Raw genomic sequence first — 17,251 nt, 5'->3', positions numbered from 1 at the left:
AAAAAAGACAGACAAAAATCAGAAGAAAACATTCAGAAAGAAGTGGTCAAGGGAGATGATGTGGAAATTGAGGGCCTTGAATTGAGAGACAAGCTTTTTTTCACGTTTGATCAAGCTATATGACTGCAAAGATGTGCCATGCTGCTATGTATCTTTCCTGACCATCTCTAGGGCTGCCTTTGCCTATGGAGATCAGGACAAGGACTGATCATTGTGGAACATGTAATACAGCAAAGCTCTGCTCTTGTGTTGAATGTTTSTGCTGCAAATATAGAGCAAGGATTAGGGATGTACAGATGTCAGCAGAATTGAAGACTGGTTTTGGTGTGAGGCTGTGTGTAACGTTCYTGATGCTTCTTTTAAGACTGTCCAGACTGGCTGAGGTTCCTGGGTCACTATTGTTCCCCCTCCCCCCGGTTTTAAATTAGTTAGCGTTGTAAGTTTATACCATATTGTACCAAACCTACGATCTGGTACTGAAAACTGTGGAGCCATGGAAACTGCAGGAGCTGGTTGTATTTGAGGATGAGTCTTTGTGGTGAGTTGTATTTCTCTATCCAGAACAAGGACAGAAATCTCACAAGAAAAAWTGAGTCTTTTATTTCTTTCTAGCTGGAAACACTAGGGATAGAATGCTGCTTTTCACAGTAGTTTGGCACCTCTGTCACGAGATGAAAACCAGAAGGGAAAACATATTTATTTGAACACTTCAGAACAGTTTTTTAAAAAAAAAAAAGTTCTAAAAATGGATAAAGGATCGGCAGTSTGGTAGGTTGCTGAGAATTACTTATCTAAACTAGATGGCACATTCCCAGAGAAGTCTGGCCGTCATCTTCATGGGTACAGCTGCATAGAAGTCGATGAAGATGCACCAGCACAGAAGTTTATGATGGGATTTGGTTGAGAATTGAGGTGGAGCAGAAGAAAGGCCCTAAGAGATGCTGCCATTTTAAGGTTCTGTTACAGGACAGCAATGAAGCTGATGTGAATAAGGCATAAATAAGAGAGGCAGGGTGCAGAGTAAAGAAAATACGGAGCTATGCATCGAGAAAGGTGCTATGGGACTGCTCCACTGAAACAGTATGAGGTTAATGGTCATGTAATAGCTGTGCTTCAAGTGTGAGAAATACAATCCAGATAAGCAAAGCGGGTGCAGCAGAGGTGGGGTAGCCTGCTATCCACACAAAACATGGTAAGCTTAATGTTTTCCAGATTTAGGTTCTGTATTTAAAAAATTGATGCAGATAAAAGCTTTTCCTCACCTCTTTACTCCTTTACCTTCCACATTCCCTCTTACATAGCTCTCCAACTGGGGACTAGCACACTGATATTTTCCAAATGTATGTTAAACACATTCCTTGGCTTGCTGGAAAGATTTTATGTCAGGAGCATGAACTAAATCTCTTCATCTCTCAGGGACAGCAGTCCAGTATGTCTGGAAATAGACCAGCAGTTAAGATATCTTGTTGTGCATTGCTCACTCCAAAATTTTGGAAAATTAAAGACAAATCTGTGGAGGGGTACCCAGCCTACTTGGTTTAGGGTGAGGAAGTGGAGACCAGAGGAACACTGCTTATTTACTTGTTTGGTAATGACATATCAAGGAATGCAGTGTTGTCAGAAGTAGAGAGTGAATTAAGGGCAGAGGAACTGGCTTGCACAACAAACAAGAAAGGCAAGCAAGCAATAACCTCTAATAATCAAACCACAGACCCAGAGACACTGCTGTGGATTCAAGCCCAGGGATGCTTCAGAGATAATTGTGTGTCCGGAGCGCGGGGAGTTTTTTCTTACCAAGAATAAATTTGTTTCTGTGTGACAAGCACATTTCTAAACCCTGAAATTCCTCCTGGCATGCTTTTTGATTAAATGGGAATCATTATTATCCAGCAGTTCTCCAGGAAAGACACCAAGCCAGCTTCATCTCAAGAGTAATGCGCTGAAGTCAATAGACTTACCCCACGGGATTTATCTGGAACCCGGTATCTCCTTGGCACACACCCATCAAGAAGTGCTGTTTCCAAGTGTATCCAAGTTTATTGGTCTCAGAACTATTCTGGGATGAAGTCTTGGAATTTACCACTCAGTTTACAGTAGATACAATAGTTGCTTGGTGGATCAGACCAATAGTTAGGCCTTTACTGTGCCCAGTATCAGTACAGGCAAAATTTCCCTTGACATTAGTGGGGTGATATAAAAACATTGGAGCCAGGTGCTGACCTCTGAAGAAGTTTCAAGGATATTTGTTCAACAACTGCAGAAAAGAAAGCAACTCTGCTAAGCTGACATACCCAGCAATGTGCACATGAAAAGAATAATAGAAGACATGCAAGAGCCTCGATAGCAGGATGACTCTTCTTTCCCTGAGCAGAGCCTGTTTGCAAAGCAGCAGGTGCCAGATCCTTGCCCCACTGATATTAGGGGGCACTTTGCTATTGTCTCCCATTCCACCCCACCTCGCTTTTCTGAACGCAGGTAAACTGAAGGAATAAGAGAGCTCCTAAATAGCAACCGCTTGCACACACAGTTTTCTTATCTGCCCAAAGATGAAATTCACTTCCAAGGAGGAGGCCAATAAAAGGCTSAGGTTTGATACAGATGTAAGCCAAATAGGTAGAAAACCTCTAAAACAGTCTTAGAGGCTTGCAGGCACACTGTTAAATTGGATGTATCCAAACCAATTCGATTTCGAAGCCAATTTAGCAGTGTTTTGGATGTGTAGTGAAGCCATAATTAATGCAAAAGTTGGAAGGACTGTTTATGCTAGGGCAAGTTCACTGTGCCAGGATGCTGCAGTGCACAGAGCAGGAGTCATGCATAGACACTTAAACTGGCAAACTTAATTAAAAGGAGTTTTATTTGGGGCATGCATTGCAYGTGAGCAGAGCCTGCATGAAAGATTAGCTGTGGCACAACTGAAATAGTTGCTACAGTCAATCAGTCCTGATCTTCAGGCTGAATCTTAGCTGGGGCAGACCAGGTGATAAAACACAGAGTGTGAGTGTAAACCTCTCCCTGGTGCAGCTAGGACTTTGAGTTGAAGCATTTCCCCAAACCCTCATGTATCACAGCTCCCTACAGCTTTATAAGGTAAACATGAGTCTTTGCCTCCCTTACACATCCATGCTGTGTGGCCAGGGGGCTGTGAGGTGCTGGTCTATAGTAATTGCCCATTCTGAATATTTGCATTGTCTTACTCATTTTTCTGCTGCTGCTTCTTTAAATACAGGGGTGTGGCTGGCATATAAATGAGGTGTTGGTATTTAAGCATCTAGACGCCAGTCTTAGTTTTATGCTGCTTTCTGGAAGGAAGCATGGAAGAACCCAGCAATTTGTTTGGCTCTCAGTCTGTACTGCAGCTGACCAAAAGTTTTGGAAACAAAAAGCTGGATAGAGAAAATACAGTAAATGTATATTAAAAACACATGAAAAACAGCTAAACTAGAGGAAGAGGAGGGGAGGAAATGTATCAGTGCTACAGTAACCCTGAAGAGTCATAAAATTACATGGTGTATGTCAGCTTGATGGAGATTAGGAGCAAGAGTCCGGGTATTCTAACTCCCACCCACTCCCATACGCTCAGGAGGCAGCCTTGTCTCTCCTCCTGCTAGTTTTGTTGCAGAGAACTTGATTCCTGTGTCTATGTCAACAAGAGAGGTTAGCTGAAAAGCATGAGTTAGCTTTCCTGTTGGACATTGTTTACCCCTTACTAGTAGGTTTRGGAAGAAGGATATATTGTATTGCAGATGATGGTATAGGGATAGGCTCCAGCTTGTATTAGAAACTATGAACTGTAGACCAAGTTTCCAAAGAATTAACGGGTGCTTAGAGCACACAGCGGATAGGAAACAAGTGAAAAGGAAATAGTCCTTTACCCAATTCATGAATAAACCATGAAACTCTCTGCCACAGGACTTAGAGGAGGTCAAAACTATAAATAAGTCCAAAAATGGATGGGTCAGATTCACAGAGAACAGATCCATTAGTGTTTAGGAACGATGAGGGTTGGCTTTGGTTTTGATTGCAGAGCTGCTGATTGCCAAGTAGAGGCAGAATCCTTCATATCTAATTCTGCATTGTTTTCATGCATGACCCTTGTTCTTGCTGATGTTCTGCTCCATCTTAAAGCAGATGCACTTCATGTTGCCCCTACTTATCATATAAAACTCCAGGGAAAATTTCTGAGTATGTTTGCTGGACACTGCAAACTGGTGGAGTTTTCTGCTCTCCCAAGATGGAAAATGTTCTAGACACGTTCCTGGAGTATGGAAAATCTGGATTCAGTGTGTTCTCTTTGCTTATGCCTGAATGGCTGAAGAAATTGTAGGGCAACAGAAAAGCAGTCCTCTGCAACACTTCTAAGCTTCCAGGAGGTGGCTAATAGTATTGCTCTGCTTTTACACTGGGTCATTCAGCAGAACCGTCTGCTCCTTTGTGCACCTGTGACATCAAGGCATGTCAGCTCACAGAGACCTGTGTCAGTCGCGTGTGTCTTGAAGTCTTTGATGAAAGGTGAAASAAGCACTTCATCCCACAGTCCTTTACTACTTAAAAACAAGTTGTAAGGGGTTTTTTTATAGCACAACATTGATGCAGAAACCCTTTAGTATCCCCCACCTAGCAAGCAAATATGGTTGATGAATGATCATAATTTCCCTCTTTCAAACATAGGGACAGAAGATACAGTCGCAGCAGCAGTAACAGAAATGGCTTGGGGTTATCAAAACAATTGCAGCACACGTGAACAAACACTTTGGCTTTGCCAAGCTAAACTAGGCTAAGCATTTTGCTTGGCCAAGCATGCTCCCAGCCGATTGCGTTCAGCAGGTCCATGTGTCATCTGGCGAGGCAGAGGGAAGGCAAGAGTGACAGCCCAGAACAAAATGTGGTGGACTCAAAYCTTCTGTGCCAGTACAGGCTAAATCCTCACTGGGTTCCCTGMAACAGCATTTTCCTTCTTGCACTTGAGTAATCGTTTCTGTTTCTGAAGAACGAACAGGAGCAAAGCACTGCCTTTTGGCTCTGGGACCTTGCTGTTCCTGCTCAGTGTTTGTTTGGCTCAGTTGTGCATGACGGGACAAAAACCCCATTCACTTCACTGSTAAGAGTACCCCAGAGTAAGGGTCCCGTGTGCAGGCACAGCTGTAACTACAAGGATCCAAAATGGAGAAAGAAAGGATTTGTACTGTTTACAGATCAAAAGCCTTTCCAAACCTGGACAGCAAGACAGAAGATATATTTTGTGCATGACTTGAACTTCCAAAGTTCCTACAGGCTCAGGGGCACAGATGACCAAATTCTCAGCATTTCCAGAACTGTCCAAACTAACCAATCTGTGTCATGAACTTGCAGGGTGTTCAGCTGCTGTTAGAAGTAATATGCACATGAAAGTAGCAGTAGTCACTTCTTCTTCTTGGCATGTATTAGATAAAACTTGATCTGTTCATAGAAACAGGGGTTAGTGTGTGTTTGTGTGTCTGTGTTGCAAGAAAGAACACAAATACGTGGAAATCGCACTCATCTCTTCATTTCCAAGTCTGTAATCTCAAGAGTTTCAGCGATACTGGCTAAGAAGTTGCATCTGAATCTTTAACTGGACCAAGTTTATTGGCCAGATTATCCTGATGTTTCATGCCAATGCAAATCAAGAGAAACTCCACTGAAATCCATGATGTTACACTAAACTAATACCAGAGGAGGGAATCAGGCCACTTCCAGTGGGGCATATTTTGGATCAGGTATCTGGAATTTCTCATTATCTGGTGGTTTTGGATTAGGAATTTTGACTCAAAAGGAGGTCTGCTACAGTGTCACCCATCACGGTGGCCAGTAACATAAACACACCTGTAGTGTGGCTAGAAAGGTTTTCTGTATGTTTTGATACTCTGTATGTGCTGTGTATTTGTCATGTTAAGAAGCACGTGTAAGAGACTGTGTTGCCTCCATGTTCTTAAACCAAGGAGCACCTGATAACTCTCAATCTCCTCTCCAGAAAGCGGCATCCTATTTGATGCAGACCACTTTTCACCCACTCAGAGTTGAAGTCTTTCATCAAAGCAGTTTGCTAGTCTAACCCTCTGAGCCAAACAAGCCAGATAGCTTTTGTGTACTCAGAACACCCTGAGCATGTGAGACATCAGAAAGTGCTGAGCGGTGGAAGGCCGGGCAAATGGATACTAAGATATATATATAGGATGTATGTATGAAGCTGTGTAAACGTGCCTAGGAAGCTGAACAGAGTTAGATCCTAGAGAGCTATTCCTCTCTCCAAGGTAATTCAATGCCTTGTGCTGTCAAGATGGCATCCTGCAGAAGGAATTGCAGGACCAGCAGAGATGGCCAGAGACAGGTAGAGGCAGAGGTCTGCAGCCATCATTGCTCCAGATTGAGCTGTAAACAGAAGACTGAGCCAGCCCCCGTCTCCTCCCTAGCCAAGGGCACATGCTCTTTATTAATGGCCACATTGCATGACTTGGGGTTTGCAGAAGAAAATAAAAACAGTGAGCTCATCAGAGAAGGAAAAACATGAGTGAGAGGAATTGTTGTAAATATTTATATCTTCAGGGCCTTTATGCAACTGTCATTTTCTCTTTTTACATTTAAACAACCAAGCTGTTGTTGTTTTGGATGGTGATTTTTTTTGAAGGGCAATTTTTAGGCCTACACATCTGCGCCCTGTGTCTAGGCAGCCTCTACACCTAGGACACGGTCCTGAGAGGGACTGGGGACACTCACTATGTCTCTAGAGGCACTCAGCACCTTGATAGCRTCTGACTCATTGCCTGCTGTGTAAAGGAAGAACTCCTTCATCCAGATAGACTTAAAGCTCCCAAAGGAGATCCATCCCTGGGGCAATCGTATTGACACGACTGGCTGGATTTAATCTTTTGGCTGCAATAGCTTTACACCAGGGGTGCATCTGGTGTAGGGGAGAAATGTTTGACATGCCTGTATGCAACTGCCTTCCCTCTGGAAGGCTTTCTGTTGCTCTTGGAGTGGAGGGCTGTGATAGTAGCCAACTGCCTGCTGAGCCTCAGATGCAAACTTTTTGCATGAAATAATAGCCTCACGCCCACATAAACTTAAATTGTTTCTATGGAGAATATCCTGGACCAGTCTAAAACCTCACCCTGGCTGCTTTATTAGTTAGAAAAGTTGGGAGAGTCTCAAATGCATATATATGCATTTGTCTATTTTTTAAAAAGCTTATGAGAGTGGAATAGCTTGACTATTTTTCACAAGAGCGTAAGATGGCATGGCATTCTGCAATGAAGTATTGGCCTGGCAGACAGGAGGCTGAGAGTTGTTACTGGTTTACAGTGCTTCCAGGGCATCTCACTTCACCTTGGTTTCTCTTTCCAATGTTTGTCCGTTTAGGCTGTGAATTATTTGAGGCAGGAACAATATGCATATGCAGTGTCCGGTAGAACGAGATGCTGATTCTAGCATGGTCGTTCAGGTGAAACAGTGATTGCTATCAGTGTTGCTCAGGGCCAGCACTGACTATTGCTCCCAGTGGGATTGGGAAGCTAGAGAATCAAGGATGTATTTCTTTGAATTTACTGTGACCTCACACAGGGCAGGGGTCTCCTAAAGAGCAACATGAATCCAGAGTTGTAATTAGGAAAGTCTGTATGGCAGGCCTTTGGCATGCCTCCTGTTTCCCCCTCACTCTTAGTGACCCTGACAGGGTCCATGCGCACACAGGCATCCTGTAATCACACAGTATCATAGCTAAGTTCAGAGATGCTCACAGCAGCATATCCACCCTTTTTTTTTAAATGACATTTGCATCATGCTAAAGAACAAAATACAGATTTACCATTCTGTTTCTCTTTGATCCTTCTAGATCATCAAAGAGCCCCCACCGCCTCCTGCAGAAGACAGCGAGGTAAGTGACACTGACAATGTGATTTCTGCAGTGTTTAGGACAAAGTTTTCTTCAGCTTTGTCACAAGAGGTCACGTTTCTGCTGGATGGCAGAATATAGTCTACAGCAGGAAGTTAAGTGTTCATGCTCTGCCCAATAGCAGTTTAGCTAACCCAGGGACATTTTAGCTGATGTCTCCCATGTGTGCTTTGCTCTGGTCCCTTTGCTTTTACCCCAACATGAGGTAGAGATCTGGTTTTTGTTTATTTAAGAGTGATTGTAGATCCATGCATACAGATCCTCTCCAGGGCGCAGGGAGGGAAGAGGGACAGAAGCAGATGGTTCTTTGGCTTGGTTGGAACAGTACTACAGACTCTGATTCACAGACGGGACAGCTCTTAAGCATATGTTTAACTTTGAAGTTAATGGTACCTAAACATATGCTTAACTGCCTTTCTGGTATGGCACAGTAATGATTTTGGTGTTTTAGCCTACATAATCACTCTTGACAGCCGAGTGCTAACTCACAACACTGATCTCATGGACTTTCTGCTATGAGCAAAGGAAGAGTACAGCAGCCCTTAATCTTTGCAATTGGGTCAAACAGCGGCCCAGATTCTAAACAGATGCAAAGATTGATACAACCATCTGAACGTTGGAAGAGCTGCGCTGGCAGGGAGAGTTTTAGTGGAGGGAAACAAGAAAGCARCATTAAAACCTTCAACTTAAATGTGCTCATTCTTTCTACGTGAATCCAGCAACTAACTGGTTTAAAACTACATCGCTGTTACTTAATGAGTAGATTCTCCCTAGAAATATGCCCACTTTTCTCTCTACCTCTTTTTATAGCATCCTACTTTCAGCACACAGAATCTCTTCCTTCGCTTGCACTGTTTTGCACATGGGATTTCGTTGAAAAGTCACTGGGCTKTGTCCAGGGCACACTGAAGTCAATGGGAGTTTTTCCATTGACTTCACTGGAGTTTGGATCAGTTCCTCCTAGCTATGTAAGTGAGAGAAGACTTAGATCCATGCTCATAGTGATGTGGTTGGTTAGTTCCCTTTGCTTTTTGTCTCTGGAGAGAAATTCATTGCCTGCTTCAGCTTGCAAGTGAAAGTTTGCTGAATGGAACCTCTCCCTGCTCTCCATAAAATCTGGCTCGGTAAGTGCRCTCTCTGCCAAGGCAGAGGCCGTTAAAGCTCAGTGCTCTGCAGTGTTAATAGGTCGAATCCAACCTAGCTTCTGCCTGCACTGATCACAATGAAATAGTTCAGGGCAGCTGGAGCTGAGGCCAGTACTGGAACATCCATCTCGGTGACACTTGTTCCCTTTAAAACAGACTTGAAGCAAAACTCCAAATCTGAAAATTCCTAGACCCAAAGGAGACTTGCATTTGGATCCATGCACTGCTGAAGGCATCCATCTCTCAGAATGATATGTCAACCTCTACCTCTATATGCAGACATCTGACCCATTTTCCTAAGTAGTCATTTCTGTTGTTTGAGCTGTAARTAAATCCACCAGCTTTGTCAGCTTCTATCCTCTGAATGCAAAGGAAAATATTAACCTAAAATTGCACATGCTCTGTTCTGCATCACACATGCCTCCAAGCTAAGGGATTCAAATGCYGAAATTAATTAAAATACATCATTCTGGAATGCTGGCTCAGTGGCAAAGGAATGGAAGGGGAAATTGCATCTCTGCAATGCAAGGGGGAAGGCATGCCTGTAAGGGGGGCCTTTTTTCAAACCAGTGAGTTCTGCAAAAGCAGACCATTTGCTGCAGAATAGACCAGTCTCAGCAGATAAGTTGTATTTGCCTCAAGTTCAGTTTGGTTAAATTGGTGTAACAATTTCTCTGGACGTGTTACAGCTTCTCTGAGCCCTGAATCTGATAGCGAGGAAGAGTCCATGGAGTATTTTGGTAGGAATGGTCTGCTGTTCATCTGTTTCAGAGCTTTCCTTGAGTAATGTGTTTGCTGCTGGCCTTCTCTTTTAAACTAGCCTGGTCTTGTACTCTGGAGAATGTAGGGCAAATCCTCTTTATACAGAACCAGTGTGTCGCTCTTCTTGCTGTTCAGGCACTGAAAAATTGCATTAATCTTAGATCTGTAGTTTACCTGCCTCCCCACTAATACAAGACAAGTTCTATGTAATACATGGGCTAATATTCTTACTGTTTCAGGACCAAAGGATAGATGACTTTGGTTATGTGCCAACATTGTAAGGACTAGTTGGATAGTAATTTGACGTGTACATAATTTGACATGTACTTTCTACTAGAGTCTCTCCTCAAAATTCAGTACTCAGTTACCCTAGAACCACCTTATAGAATTAAAAGCCAAAAGAGCCCTAAAAAGGTGTAAATGTAGTTTGTACTATTTTAGAAACCATCAAGCATCAGAGCAGTGTACTGATGGCTACTGTAGACACGAAATCACTCCAAAATTTTTCAGATCCAAACAACATAAATTCTTTAAAATTCAACTGCACAACTTCTCTCTCACTCAAAAATTAGTAGGACTTGAGACTGTAACTCTCACTAGTGGGAAAAAATGGCAGAAGTTCTAAAAAGATGTGTTTTATTGCTCTTATTTACTCTTATAGAGCCTGGTCCAGAGAGTGGGACTAGCAGTAATATGATGCTTTCACGGAGGACTGGATACTCCACATTTTCTACTTTGCTGAAAGCAAACAGAAAAAGGACAGGATTTTCTTCAATCCATTTTTTTACATGTTCTAGTTAGCTTTCCCCCTGCAGAAAACCCAGAATCTGTTCATCTCCAGCGTGAGAGTGCTAATCCCATAAGCAGCAGCATTACAGTTACAGTAAGTTTTTTTCTTCCCTCAAAAAATCTTGGCAAAAATAAGACGAGGAATTCTTGCATCAGCAGAATAAGGAGCTGAGGCCCATATATTTTTGTGTTGCAAGGAGAATGCATTATACTGTAACAATGAAAGGAAAGCAGCACTGCTGTCAGGAACTCTCCAAAGGTTTTATTGAACTCTGCTTTAAAGCCTTTTCGAGACATACTGGACACACACTCACTGCTGGTGAAGGAAATCATTATTAGCTAGAAACTTCCAATTAATTCGATCAGACATTGCAAATATTATCAACTTACTGCTGTGCTCCTTAGACAATACAGGACCCTGGAGGAGGTTAAGCCTGGATGAAGGACACATGGTTTTACTTACAGCCAGGAAAGATCAAGTTAATGCCAATCGGAAGAGGTGAATGCCTTGAAGAGCCAGTGAGCACCTTTCTGGCCTGTGATTGACTCATTGATGGTGAATCAAAACCACATTCTTCTACCTCCAGTGCACAGGAAGGCTCTTTCTAGCCCTGTCGGAGGAAGACACAGCTGCTTTTATTCATATGTCCATCACCTTCAGGCTGAGCTTGTTGGAACAATTCTTATTCAGCTCAGACCAGAAGATTACCGAGAGGGTGAAGCTGATTCTCATAGCCACTTTTACATCAAAAAAAAGACACGTTGGAGGGCTCTTTGCAGCTTGCAACAATTTCCTATCCACTACCTGACCCGTGCCAAAGATCTGTTACAAATCTGTTCCACAGACTGTAACTGYAGTTAGAGAGTGTGTAAACTGGAGCGCTCCAGAGTATCCCCCCGTCTTTTCATTGCTTCCCTGCTCTATAAGCAGAGACCAGGCAATGTTAAAATATACTACCGTAGCTTCACTTTCTGTTATTGCAGCCCTTTCTCCTGCAAAAGGGATTCAGAGACACAAAGTGCCCTGCAGCCTGGCAAAATCAGGCAATAATCCTACCAGATGACCAGAGCATACCCTCTTTCCTCATCGCTCAGACCTGCTTTTTCCATGCTGCTCTAGCACCCGAGCTCCACAGTCACCCCAACGTGCCACCAAGGCCAAGCCACCAACCAGCCTGTAATTGGATAATCCTTATGTTTGTTGTCATCTTACCCACATCCACCAAAGCAAACATGCACAAGAAAGTCTTGGAGAGAAAGGATCACTCAGCAACACATGTTGAGAATATTGAATGTGATTATCATTTTACAGGAGGCCACCATGAAAAGGCAGAACTTAACTCACTATGTGGCAGCTATTAATGAGCCAGAAGATGAAACCTTTTTTTTCAGCTTGAACCAGTTCAGTCCTCTTGCAAGCTAATCTTTTTCTCCCAGGCACACAATTGCACATTCATGARGCCAAAGAATGACTGACAGCGATTCATCTGCTTTCGGAGCCTCTGGCACCCTCATTTATCAGTGTTTATTAATCTTTTCCAGATCATTTTCCTCTTCCTGAAAAACCTTGCTGGGGGGATAGCAAAATAAACTCCAGAGCRATGGCCTAATCTGAATTTTTTGTAGACACCAAGGCAGGAAATGTATTCTGTTATTCCTGAAATAAAGCCAGGTCACAGTGGTATGCCAGCACTTTTCCTTCCCCTTTATTCCTCTTTTACCGTGAGTTGCAGAAATCTGAGAGGAAGCGAAAAGGAACCTTTCAAGAGACAGACATTTAAGAGAAAAAAAGAACYGGGATGTTATTGGGAACAGATGAGGTGTAGGTCTTGCACTGTGAAGGTGCGGAGCCTAATAGCCAAATTAGTACAAAATGTCTAGGCAGGCCCAGCACAGCAAACTCCATTAGCATAGAGGCAGCGAACAGGTGGGTGTTTTTCACCCTCAGAATTAGAAAGAGAGCACCTATGTTAATCCTCCTTGACCTCGTAAGAAGAACTTATGTGCTACAAGGCTCCACAGGACAGCAACTTGCACTGTAAAAATAGTTCAGACATGACCATCTTCAGCAGTACAGTCACTGCAAAGGCAGCCTGGGAGCTGAGGGTATAAGTCCAGGGACCTAACATGTTTCATTCTGCAGTAGGTTTTCCTGGATGACCTTTGGCACATTATTTCATTTTCATGCAGCTCAGTGTTTGAACTGTAGAGTGGGAATACCTTCACATGCTTTCTCCTTCGTCTCCATCAAGACAGGAGTTCTCTCTTAACAGTGTGCATGCAGCACTTTGCCCATAGAGGATATAATCTCAGGCAGGATCTTTAAGAAACTGTACCATAAATAAAGTAGGAGTTTCACAATCGGTGAGACCAACGAGACCTGGTTTTCTAAGTATTTGTGTTTCAAGGATGAACTTGTATGTGAATTTTCTGGTGCCTTATGAGGCTGAGCTCTTTCTTCAGCCTGTTCCTTAGTAGAGCATGTGTAGAAAGGCCTTCTCTCAGATGTTCTCGTGGTCTGTGAGTGCTTTCTGACATGAGGTTGCAGGCTGAGACTAGTGAGAGGCAAAAAAAAATGAAAAACACTAAGGGCATCTTCCTCCAAAGCCCCTCTGGGATGATTTGGAACAGGCAGGTTTATGCAGCTAGTAGCTGAAAGCTTGGCAGTCTTGTGTGATAAGCAGAACCTGCCAAATCAGGGAGAAGATGTCTCCTGAGAACTGAGCAGGGTGTTACGATGCTTCTGCATCTGAGAGGTGGTCATACAATTTGGAAACTAGTCTAGTTTGGGGGGGAAAAGGGGAGTTGGGGGGAGCTGAGGGCTATGAGCACATCATATTTCACCTCCAGGTTCCCTTAGCTGTAAAAAGGGATGATAACGTCTCTTAGGGAATGGCTAGCCAGTGTCTTACAGTGCTTTGTGCAGGCAGAGCACTCCATAAAAGCTAAATTCTGACAAGATTCAGGCAGTGCAGAAGCAACTGTGAAAATAATTATTAGGGCGGGGAATAGGGTATGTTGTCCAAACCTTCTCATATCTGGCCAAATTTAGTTTAAATTCTTACCCTGAGTGGTTCAGATGTCCCTAGTGGCTCTTGAATCGTCCTCGTGTTACCCACATATGAGGTTCCCTCAGGTCAGGGTCAAAGTATACAGAGCCCGGCATGGACTCTGAGATAAACAGAGATCTTTGTTTTCTGAAACTAGCAGTTATGAATCTGGATCTCTGACTCTGAAATGTAGCTCTGTCCTACTTCTTATTTTTTAAAAGAAGCTCTAGTTCCATCTAAAGCAGATTTTAGGGGTGGAAAGATGCCAAGTTCTGTACAGTCAATTTCCAGCATCCTTAAATGCACTTGAATTTTCTGGTGCTGTTTTTTTATACTGCTACTGGGTTAAAGCTGAAGTCCTTACGCGGTTCTTCCTCAGGCAAATCCCCCATTATAGCTAAGTGTAGAACAATATGGGCAAAACTGAGCCAGGATGTGAGAAGAGTCAGATCTTGCGAATGGGACAGTGAGCTGGGGTGCTGGAGATGTGGATTATATGCCTCTTCCTTCTCCTTTGCCTGCTCTCTCCCCACCCTGAACCCTGTGCTTCCAATTCCTTTATTTTAGCTACTCACGTGTGTTAAAAGCACATTTGCCAAGGGTGTAGGACATCACTGGTGTTTTTCTTGCCTGTATTGCAAAACCTCCCGTGCCCTTCAAAACATATAAACAGACTCATCCTGAAGAAAGCTTGTGACTCCCTTGTTTTTCAAGTGTCCACTGTTGTCTTTTTGTGTGTATGCTGTTTCTGTTGTTGTTCTGGCAGATGAACTCCTATCTTAGATTGAAGTGACTCGTAGGGCTTTTAAGGGCTTGTGGGGAAGATTTCCTAAACCCTGGCATTTCCTGTTGTGAGAAGTCCAGTCTAAGCTAAGCTGAAGAGAAAGAGAATTGCTGAAGGAAAATATTTGGATGATTTTGATTCCAATTTTTTTTTAAGTCCTCATGGAAAACTTCATGCAGAGATATTAAGTTCTTAGGTTGCAGCAAAGAGCCTCAGTAGCTCTAACCAGAGAGAGAATAAGAGAGGTCAGCTAAGAAGGAAAAAACATTGTATTTATGACTCAGTTGTTCACTTTTCCTTTAAATCGGGACAAATTTTGCAGCCAAATTCGTGTGAGTTTTTGTTTCTGTTTTTTACTAAAATGGTGTTGTTTGACATGTAAAGCATAGTTTGTCTTGGATTTTTTCTCCCCAGTTTTTCAGTTTTCCTACTGGGGAGTTCAATTTCAAAGTATTTTTGGCTTTTCCAGTTTTGGAAAGCTACTAAGTTTTGGAGTTTGGCCAAATCCCTGTGAAAAATTAAGGAAAGAAAATAAGAGAGAGACCATTTTTCATTTGTCTCCCCATTTTTCACAGGAAATACTTCACGTTTCTGATGAACTCTGCTTTTCTGCTTTCCCAACTCACAGCCTGAACTGTAGAAATTAAAGAGAAAGGAATTAAATAGTTCAGAATGTATGTGGATTGGGAACAGTGCAACATCATTATATAGAATACATTCACTAGGACTGTAGCCAGATCCATTTTAAATAAACTCAGGAAGACTTTCTTGATTTAATTAATTGGGCCATATCTGAGTGTCATCGTGAAGGCCAGGATACTGAACCTGCTTGACCTTACGTATGGTGATATCCCACAGATTTCTACCTGCTGTATGTAAAATACATTCAATTTTGTACAGAATTTAAATCTCATTTTTTACATAGGACCAGAATTTAAGTCTGCTTTTTCATGCAGAGCCAGATTTTCTGCAGGTGTAAGCCCAAGAAAGCCATCAAAGCCACATAGCTTTCCATGGACAGCCTCCCCAGCAGAGGCAGAAACTTATTGTAAGAGCTAATTCTATTCTTGTACCTTTTTTCCTTAGACCTTTCTGTCCTAATTACACTTGGCCGACTCCTCTCATAAAACTCTACTCCCTGCTGGGCATTCACACCTAATTCACCTAGAAAATTTCTAACAGCTCAGGAGCAAATTTGATTTTCTTGCTTTCTTGCTTTTCTCTGTATTCTGTCAAATTTGAACTACAATATGATGATCTRTCTGGGTCATCGAGGATTCTTCCAGCATGAGGAGCTATGAATCAGTGAACACCCATCACAGCAACAGCTCTTCCCTTCCTAATCACAAGCACAAGGGAAGGGAAAGAATGGCAAAGGCGTAAGTCCCTACCACTATCATGGGTGGCTAGCGTATCAGCCAGGCTTGCAGCTAAAAGACCCCAGCTCTTGAGTTATGCTCAATGCTATTTTGGCTGCTGCTTCTATGATTTTGCAACTTGGAAACATTTTTTCCCTGAATTTAAAGATGATGAAAGACAGAGTCTGCTTTAAAAAGGAAAACACACTTGCCTGCTGGAGCTGGACTGTACCTTTCAAGTGGTGGTGGTGGTTATATCATGCAGCATTTTCTTTTCGTGAGTGTACATCCTCTGGAGAATAACCAGTGAGAGACCAGAACCTTTACTGCACTGGCTCTAGGAGGCTCAAAGGACCATGTAGGCTATGACTGTTTATTCCTTATTACTTCTACTTATGCTCCCTAACAATGCAACCTCCTGTTTTGTAGGAGGAAGATGATGATGGCCTTCCAAAGAAGAAGTGGCCAACAGTAGATGCTTCTTATTATGGTGGTCGAGGAGTTGGTGGCATCAAGCGGATGGAGGTAAATACACACCAGGTCATGTATCAGAAAGACTCATTTGTGAACTGAGCCATGATGTCCCCTTGCAATTTACCCGGAAAGAAACTTAAGAGACAGGCACAAACTTCTTTAGGTTCTTTCATACATCAGAGGCAAAATCTGTTTTGTATAGGAATATTTGAGAGCCATGCATGTATTCCTTAGGTTTGGGACCTTTTTCTTCCATTACAGCAGAATCCTGGTCCGTGTTAGGGAGACCTGGGCAGTGTTGCAGTACAAATTACAAGAACCTATGTTTACAGTTTTTCTGAAAACCTCCTCTACTTAAACATTTCTTACAAATCTCAAGGAAAAGTCTAAGGTCTGGGCTCCAGTGTAGAGAGAGGCTTCACAGCCTGTGCCCCACTCTTCACCTTGTATCTGGACACTAGGAAAATATGGACAAGGAACCAGTTATAACTGGAATGTAACTGTCTGCAGTAGCTGCTGTTATAATATGCCCTGATGCTGTCTTTTCAGGTGCGCTGGGGTGAAAAGGGCTCCACGGAAGAAGGCGCTAAGCTGGAGAAAGCCAAGAATGCCAGAGTCAAGATGCCAGAACAGGAATATGAGTTCCCCGAACCCAGGAATCTTGGGAACAACATGCGCAGGCCCTCCTCTCCTCGGAAGTGGTACTCTCCAATCAAGGTAAGTCCTGTCCAGCTTTGTACTGCACAGGGTATTTCCTGTATATCTGTGTTAAGTAGTCTGTTTTCACATCCAAGACTAAAAAGCAGAACTCTCCAGGAACTTGTGATTTCAAGAGGCTATTAGACTAGCTGTACATAAGGAAGTTCCACTGAACTTGTGGCAAAAGAGGTGCCATAGAAAGGAGCCATGTGGGGCACTGGGAATTTCCCATAAGATTAATCAGGATTTAGGGATGCTTTGCCTTCTTAGACTAGTTAATC

At 42.9% G+C, this 17,251-nt stretch overlaps 1 protein-coding gene across 1 annotated transcript in view; it reads left to right on the top strand.

Moving 5' to 3' along the window:
• Window positions 1–17,251, top strand: part of ANTXR1 (ANTXR cell adhesion molecule 1) — a 101,187-nt gene that overhangs the window by 58,053 nt on the left and 25,883 nt on the right. The window contains exons 14-16 of the mRNA XM_085313376.1: window positions 7,850–7,891; window positions 16,227–16,322; window positions 16,821–16,988. Of these exons, the coding sequence (XP_085169502.1) occupies window positions 7,850–7,891; window positions 16,227–16,322; window positions 16,821–16,988 (306 nt within the window). The remainder of the gene's footprint in view (window positions 1–7,849; window positions 7,892–16,226; window positions 16,323–16,820; window positions 16,989–17,251) is intronic.

The sequence above is a fragment of the Rhea americana genome, unplaced genomic scaffold (genome assembly GCF_003343005.1).
Source record: "Rhea americana isolate MKP2758 unplaced genomic scaffold, rheAme1 scaffold_383, whole genome shotgun sequence".
In the NCBI taxonomy this organism is placed as follows: Eukaryota; Metazoa; Chordata; class Aves; order Rheiformes; family Rheidae; genus Rhea; species Rhea americana.
The sequence above is the reverse complement of the archived record's forward strand: the minus strand, read 5'-3'. Positions and strand labels throughout refer to the sequence as shown.